The 9,075-nt window shown below is 37.7% G+C and overlaps 1 protein-coding gene across 1 annotated transcript in view; it reads right to left on the bottom strand.

The window, feature by feature from the left end:
• Window positions 1–1,113: 1,113 nt before the first annotated feature.
• The window catches only part of LOC138646216 (transmembrane protease serine 9-like), a 54,656-nt gene continuing 46,694 nt past the window's right edge, over window positions 1,114–9,075 (bottom strand). Inside the window, exon 10 of the mRNA XM_069735679.1 lies at window positions 1,114–1,711. Within this exon, the coding sequence (XP_069591780.1) occupies window positions 1,433–1,711 (279 nt within the window). The 3' untranslated portion in view covers window positions 1,114–1,432. The remainder of the gene's footprint in view (window positions 1,712–9,075) is intronic.

Genomic DNA, 9,075 nt, shown 5'->3' with positions numbered 1-9,075 from the left:
TGGTGGACATTGTGCCCACCTTTCTTCTCTATGTTGTGGTGGGCTTTGTCCCCACCTTTCTTCTCTATGTTGTGGTGGACTTTGTCCCCACCTTTCTTCTCTATGTTGTGGTGGATTTTGTCCCCACCTCTCTTCTTTATGTTGTGGTGGACTTTGTGCCCCGATCTCTTCTCTATGCAGTGGTGGACATTGTATCCACCTTTCTTCTCTATGTTGTGGTGGACTTTGTGCCCACCTCTCTTCTCTATGTTGTGATGGACATTGTGCCCACCTTTCTTTTCTATGTTGTGGTGGACATTGTGCCCACCTTTCTTCTCTATGTTGTGGTGGGCTTTGTCCCCACCTCTCTTCTCTATGTTGTGGTGGACTTTGTCCCCACCTCTCTTCTCTATGCTGTGGTGGACTTTGTGCCCCGATCTCTTCTCTATGTTGTGGTGGACATTGTACCCACCTTTCTTCTTTATGTTGTGGTGGACATTGTGCCCACCTCTCTTCTCTATGTTGTGATGGACATTGTGCCCACCTTTCTTCTCTATGTTGTGGTGGACATTGTATCCACCTTTCTTCTCTATGTTGTGGTGGACTTTGTGCCCACCTTTCTTATGTTGTGGTGGACTTTGTGCCCACCTTTCTTCTCTATGTTGTGGTGGGCTCTGTCCCCACCTTTCTTCTCTAGGTTGTGGTGGACTTTGTGCCCCGATCTCTTCTCTATGCAGTGGTGGACATTGTATCCACCTTTCTTCTCTATGTTGTGGTGGACTTTGTGCCCACCTCTCTTCTCTATGTTGTGGTGGACTTTGTGCCCACCTTTCTTTTCTATATTGTGGTGGACTTTGTGCCCCGATCTCTTCTCTATGTTGTGGTGGACATTATTGTACCCACCTCTCTTCTCTATGTTGTGGTGGACTTTGTGCCCACCTTTCTTCTCTATGTTGTGGTGGGCTTATTGTCCCCTTCTTTTTCAGTTTTAGAAGGCTTTGTGCCCTTCTCGTGTTTCATGGTTGGCTTGGTACCTTCCACTCTACCCCATGTTGTGTGGGATTTATGTCGCCCTATCTTTTCTGCATGATGGTGGGCTTAGTGTTGCACTCTTATTCACCTGTTACTATGGAGTTGTGATTGCCAATATTTTAATAATTTCAACAAAGGAAAACACATTAACAGCAGCAATGATTCTTTTTAAAAATGTTAATATAGACATTAGTTTTTGGTGCCATCACTTTTGTGTTTGTTTGATCTCCAACAAATGAGAATAACTGGAATCCCATGTTATATATAGATACAGCAACGAAAAAAACACTGACACATCATTATTAAGAGATTGGAAAATATTGGCAATAAAGATGGATAAAAATTTGATGCGACGGCCCTCACGGCTTAAACTGGAGAGTCTACAGCCCAGAGACCACGCACTGGTCCCGCAAATTATAACCTAGAAATATTGAAGCACTGAGGCTGCAACAATGAGAAGTGTCAGTAAATAATACGACACGTTCATGTTCCCTCTGCATTTTTCGGAAGGTTGTGGGATATCGGTCACATCTTCGAAGCTCAAATCTGGTATGTATTGCCGGATAAATGTCTGGTAGGTGGTTACCAGGGTGTAGACCCCGGGGCGGTTGGGTAAAGCACATCCAACTCCCCAGCTGACAACGCCAATCTGGAACCAAGTGGCATTGACTTTACACACAAGAGGTCCTCCGGAGTCTCCCTGAAAGACAATGAAAGAGCCGGGAGTTATCTGTCCTTACAACATGTCCATCATATACAAGAACATCTATAAATATTAATCACATGACAAGTATACAATATATTAGGTATAATCTTGTACATGGGGCAGTATTATAGTAGATATATTCTTGTACATAGGGGCAGTATTATAGTAGTTATATTCTTGTACATAGGGGCAGTATTATAGTAGTTATATTCTTGTACATAGGGGCAGTATTATAGTAGTTATATTCCTGTACATAGGGGCAGTATTATAGTAGTTATATTCTTGTACATAGGGGCAGTATTATAGTAGTTATATTCTTGTACATAGGGGCAGTATTATAGTAGTTATATTCCTGTACATAGGGGCAGTATTATAGTAGTTATATTCTTGTACACAGGGGCAGTATTATAGTAGTTATATTCCTGTACATAGGGGCAGTATTATAGTAGTTATATTCCTGTACATAGGGGCAGTATTATAGTAGTTATATTCTTGTACATAGGGGGCAGTATTATAGTAGTTATATTCTTGTACATAGGAGCAGTATTATAGTAGATATATTCTTGTACATAGGAGCAGTATTATAGTAGTTATATTCTGGTACATAGGGGCGGTATTATAGTAGTTATATTCTTGTACATAGGGGCAGTATTATAGTAGTTATATTCTTGTACATAGGAGCAGTATTATAGTAGATATATTCTTGTACATAGGGGGCAGTATTATAGTAGTTATAGTCTTGTACATAGGAGCAGTATTATAATAATTATATTCTTGTACATAGGGGGCAGTATTATAGTAGTTATATTCTTGTACATAGGAGCAGTATTATAGTAGTTATATTCTGGTACATAGGGGCGGTATTATAGTAGTTATATTCTTGTACATAGGAGCAGTATTATAGTAGATATATTCTTGTACATAGGGGGCAGTATTATAGTAGTTATATTCTTGTACATAGGAGCAGTATTATAGTAGTTATATTCTTGTACATAGGGGCAGTATTATATTAGTTATATTCTTGTACATAGGAGCAGTATTATAGTAGTTATATTCTTGTATATAGGGGTAGTATTATAGTAGTTATATTCTTGTACATAGGGAGCAGTATTATAGTAGTTATATTCTTGTACATAGGGAGCAGTATTATAGTAGTTATATTCTGGTACATAGCAGCAGTATTATAGTAGTTATATTCTTGTACATAGGAGCAGTATTATAGTAGATATATTCTTGTACATAGGGAGCAGTATTATAGTAGTTATATTCTTGTACATAGGAGCAGTATTATAGTAGATATATTCTTGTACATAGGGGCGGTATTATAGTAGTTATATTCTTGTACATAGGGGCAGTATTATAGTAGTTATATTCTTGTACATAGGAGCAGTATTATAGTAGATATATTCTTGTACATAGGGGGCAGTATTATAGTAGTTATATTCTGGTACATAGCAGCAGTATTATAGTAGTTATATTCTTGTACATAGGAGCAGTATTATAGTAGATATATTCTTGTACATAGGGGGCAGTATTATAGTAGTTATATTCTTGTACATAGGAGCAGTATTATAGTAGTTACAGTGGGGCAAAAAAGTATTTAGTCAGTCAGCAATAGTGCAAGTTCCACCACTTAAAAAGATGAGAGGCGTCTGTAATTTACATCATAGGTAGACCTCAACTATGGGAGACAAACTGAGAAAAAAAATCCCGAAAATCACATTGTCTGTTTTTTTAACATTTTATTTGCATATTATGGTGGAAAATAAGTATTTGGTCAGAAACAAAATTTCATCTCAATACTTTGTAATATATCCTTTGTTGGCAATGACAGAGGTCAAACGTTTTCTGTAAGTCTTCACAAGGTTGCCACACACTGTTGTTGGTATGTTGGCCCATTCCTCCATGCAGATCTCCTCTAGAGCAGTGATGTTTTTGGCTTTTCGCTTGGCAACACGGACTTTCAACTCCCTCCAAAGGTTTTCTATAGGGTTGAGATCTGGAGACTGGCTAGGCCACTCCAGGACCTTGAAATGCTTCTTACGAAGCCACTCCTTCGTTGCCCTGGCGGTGTGCTTTGGATCATTGTCATGTTGAAAGACCCAGCCACGTTTCATCTTCAATGCCCTTGCTGATGGAAGGAGGTTTGCACTCAAAATCTCACGATACATGGTCCCATTCATTCTTTCATGTACCCGGATCAGTCGTCCTGGCCCCTTTGCAGAGAAACAGCCCCAAAGCATGATGTTTCCACCACCATGCTTTACAGTAGGTATGGTGTTTGATGGATGCAACTCAGTAATCTTTTTCCTCCAAACACGACAAGTTGTGTTTCTACCAAACAGTTCCAGTTTGGTTTCATCAGACCATAGGACATTCTCCCAAAACTCCTCTGGATCATCCAAATGCTCTCTAGCAAGCTTCAGACGGGCCCGGACATGTACTGGCTAAAGCAGTGGGACACGTCTGGCACTGCAGGATCTGAGTCCATGGTGGCGTAGTGTGTTACTTATGGTAGGCCTTGTTACATTGGTCCCAGCTCTCTGCAGTTCATTCACTAGGTCCCCCCGCATGGTTCTGGGATTTTTGCTCACCGTTCTTGTGATCATTCTGACCCCACGGGGTGGGATTTTGCGTGGAGCCCCAGATCGAGGGAGATTATCAGTGGTCTTGTATGTCTTCCATTTTCTAATTATTGCTCCCACTGTTGATTTCTTCACTCCAAGCTGGTTGGCTATTGCAGATTCAGTCTTCCCAGCCTGGTGCAGGGCTACAATTTTGTTTCTGGTGTCCTTTGACAGCTCTTTGGTCTTCACCATAGTGGAGTTTGGAGTCAGACTGTTTGAGGGTGTGCACAGGTGTCTTTTATACTGATAACAAGTTTAAACAGGTGCCATTACTACAGGTAATGAGTGGAGGACAGAGGAGCCTCTTAAAGAAGAAGTTACAGGTCTGTGAGAGCCAGAAATCTTGATTGTTTGTTTCTGACCAAATACTTATTTTCCACCATAATATGCAAATGAAATGTTAAAAAAACAGACAATGTGATTTTCTGGATTTTTTTTTCTCAGTTTGTCTCCCATAGTTGAGGTCTACCTATGATGTAAATTACAGACGCCTCTCATCTTTTTAAGTGGTAGAACTTGCACTATTGCTGACTGACTAAATACTTTTTTGCCCCACTGTATATTCTTGTACATAGGGGCAGTATTATAGTAGATATATTCTTGTACATAGGGGCAGTATTATAGTAGTTATATTCTTATACATAGGAGCAGTATTATAGTAGTTATATTCTTGTACATAGGGGCAGTATTATAGTAGTTATATTCTTGTACATAGGGGCAGTATTATAGTAGTTATATTCTTGCACATAGGGGCAGTATTATAGTAGTTATATTCTTGTACATAGGGGCAGTATTATAGTAGTTATATTCTTGTACATAGGGGCAGTATTATAGTAGTTATATTCTTGTACATAGGAGCAGTATTATAGTAGACTAGATGGCAGCCCGATTCTAAAGAATCGGGAGTCTAGAATCCATATATACTTGAAATTCGGCAGGAGCTTGAAGAGCAACGTCACTGGGCCCGCCTCCACGCAGTAGAAACTTGCTGTGAAGTAAAAATTCAAAAATCACACCAAAATGGCGGGCGGAGTGTGTCACAGTACGGCACGTTTCTGATTGGTCGCTCGCAGCAGGCGGCAACCAATCAGACACTGGACACTGTTGACGTCACTTATGTCCGGACATTAGCTCCGGACAGGAAGTTGGCACAAATTGCAGGAAGTAGTATTCTAGGCAATTATATATTAGATATATTCTTGTACATAGGGGGCAGAATTATAGTAGTTATATTCAGGTACATAGCAGCAGTATTATAGTAGTTATATTCTTGTATATGGGGGCAGTATTATAGTAGTTATATTCTTGTATATGGGGGCAGTATTATAGTAGTTATATTCTTGTACATAGGAGCAATATTATAGTAGTTATATTCTTGTACATAGGGAGCAGTATTATAATAGTTATATTCTTGTACATAGGGAGCAGTATTATAGTAGTTATATTCTGGTACATAGCAGCAGTATTATAGTAGTTATATTCTTGTACATAGGAGCAGTATTATAGTAGATATATTCTTGTACATAGGGAGCAGTATTATAGTAGTTATATTCTTGTACATAGGAGCAGTATTATAGTAGATATATTCTTGTACATAGGGGCGGTATTATAGTAGTTATATTCTTGTACATAGGGGCAGTATTATAGTAGTTATATTCTTGTACATAGGAGCAGTATTATAGTAGATATATTCTTGTACATAGGGGGCAGTATTATAGTAGTTATATTCTGGTACATAGCAGCAGTATTATAGTAGTTATATTCTTCTACATAGGAGCAGTATTATAGTAGATATATTCTTGTACATAGGGGGCAGTATTATAGTAGTTATATTCTTGTACATAGGAGCAGTATTATAGTAGTTATATTCTTGTACATAGGGGCAGTATTATAGTAGTAATATTCTTGTACATAGGGGCGGTATTATAGTAGTTGTATTCTTGTACATAGGGGGCAGTATTATAGTAGTTATATTCTTGTACATAGGAGCAGTATTATAGTAGTTATATTCTTATACATAGGAGCAGTATTATAGTAGTTATATTCTTGTACATAGGGGCAGTATTATAGTAGTTATATTCTTGCACATAGGGGCAGTATTATAGTAGTTATATTCTTGTACATAGGGGCAGTATTATAGTAGTTTTATTCTGGTACATAGGGGCAGTATTATAGTAGTTATATTCTTGTACATAGGGGCAGTATTATAGTAGTTATTTTCTTGTACATAGGAGCAGTATTATAGTAGACTAGATGGCAGCCCGATTCTAAAGAATCGGGAGTCTAGAATCCATATATACTTGAAATTCGGCAGGAGCTTGAAGAGCAACGTCACTGGGCCCACCTCCACGCAGTAGAAACTTGCTGTGAGGTAAAAATTCAAAAATCACACCAAAATGGCGGGCGGAGTGTGTCACAGTACGGCACGTTTCTGATTGGTCGCTCGCAGCAGGCGGCAACCAATCAGACACTGGACACTGTTGACGTCACTTATCTCCGGACATTAGCTCCGGACATTAGCTCCGGACAGGAAGTTGGCACAAATTGCAGGAAGTAGTATTCTAGGCAATTATATATTAGATATATTCTTGTACATAGGGGGCAGTATTATAGTAGTTATATTCAGGTACATAGCAGCAGTATTATAGTAGATATATTCTTGTACATAGGGGGCAGTATTATAGTAGATATATTCTTGTACATAAGGGGCAGTATTATGGTAGTTATATTCTTGTACATAGGGGCAGTATTATAGTAGTTATATTCTTGTACATAGGGGCAGTATTATAGTAGATATATTCTTGTACATAGGGCCAGTATTATAGTAGTTATATTCTGGTACATAGGGGGCAGTATTATAGTAGTTATATTCTTGTACATAGGGGCAGTATTATAGTAGTTATATTCTTGTACATAGGGGCAGTATTATAGTAGTTATATTCTTGTACATAGGAGCAGTATTATAGTAGATATATTCTTGTACATAGGGGGCAGTATTATAGTAGTTATATTCAGGTACATAGCAGCAGTATTATAGTAGATATATTCTTGTACATAGGGGGCAGTATTATGGTAGTTATATTCTTGTACATAGGGGCAGTATTATAGTAGATATATTCTTCTACATAGGAGGAGAGAAGGTTTTTCCACCAACATAGAAGAGGATTCTTTACTGTTAGGGCAGTGAGAATCTGGAATTGCTTGCCTGAGGAGGTGGTGATGGCGAACTCAGTCGAGGGGTTCAAGAGAGGCCTGGATGTCTTCCTGGAGCAGAACAATATTGTATCATACAATTATTAGGTTCTGTAGAAGGACGTAGATCTGGGGATTTATTATGATGGAATATAGGCTGAACTGGATGGACAAATGTCTTTTTTCGGCCTTACTAACTATGTTACTATGTTACTATAGGGGGCAGTATTATGGTAGTTATATTCTTGTACATAGGGGCAGTATTATAGTAGTTATATTCTGGTACATAGGGGCAGTATTATAGTAGTTAAATTCTTGCACATAGGGGCAGTATTATAGTAGTTATATTCTGGTACATAGGAGCAGTATTATAGTAGATATATTCTTGTACATAGGGGGCAGTATTATAGTAGTTATATTCAGGTACATAGCAGCAGTATTATAGTAGATATATTCTTGTACATAGGGGGCAGTATTATGGTAGTTATATTCTTGTACATAGGGGCAGTATTATAGTAGATATATTCTTGTACATAGGGGGCAGTATTATGGTAGTTATATTCTTGTACATAGGGGCAGTATTATAGTAGTTATATTCTGGTACATAGGGGCAGTATTATAGTAGTTAAATTCTTGTACATAGGGGCAGTATTATAGTAGTTATATTCTTGTACATAGGAGCAGTATTATAGTAGATATATTCTTGTACATAGGGCCAGTATTATAGTAGTTATATTCTGGTACATAGGGGCAGTATTATAGTAGTTAATTTCTTGTACATAGGGGCAGTATTATAGTAGTTATATTCTGGTACATAGGGGCAGTATTATAGTAGTTATATTCTTGTACATAGGGGCAGTATTATAGTAGTTATATTCTGGTACATAGGGGCAGTATTATAGTAGTTATATTCTTGTACATAGGGGCAGTATTATAGTAGTTATATTCTGGTACATAGGGGCAGTATTATAGTAGTTATATTCTGGTACATAGCAGCAGTATTATAGTAGTTATATTCTTGTACATAGGAGCAGTATTATAGTAGATATGTTCTTGTACATAGGGGGCAGTATTATAGTAGTTATATTCTGGTACATAGGAGGCAGTATTATAGTAGTTATATTCTTGTACATAGGAGTAGTATTATAGTAGTTATATTCTTGTACATAGGAGCAGTATTATAGTAGTTATATTCTTGTACATAGGGGCAGTATTATAGTAGTTATATTCTTCTACATAGGGGCAGTATTATAGTAGTTATATTCTTGTACATAGCAGCAGTATTATAGTAGTTATATTCTTGTACATAGGAGCAGCATTATAGTAGATATATTCTTGTACATAGGGGGCAGTATTATAGTAGTTATATTCTGGTACATAGCAGCAGTATTATAGTAGTTATATTCTTGTATATAGGGGGCAGTATTATAGTAGTTATATTCTTGTACATAGAGGCAGTATTATAGTAGTTATATTCTTGTACATAGGGGCAGTATTATAGTAGTTATATTCTGGTACATAGCAGCAGTATTATAGTAG

Source organism: Ranitomeya imitator, chromosome 7, assembly GCF_032444005.1.
Source record: "Ranitomeya imitator isolate aRanImi1 chromosome 7, aRanImi1.pri, whole genome shotgun sequence".
NCBI lineage: Eukaryota > Metazoa > Chordata > Amphibia > Anura > Dendrobatidae > Ranitomeya > Ranitomeya imitator.
Note: the sequence above shows the minus strand (reverse complement) of the source record. Positions and strands in the feature narration are given on the sequence as shown.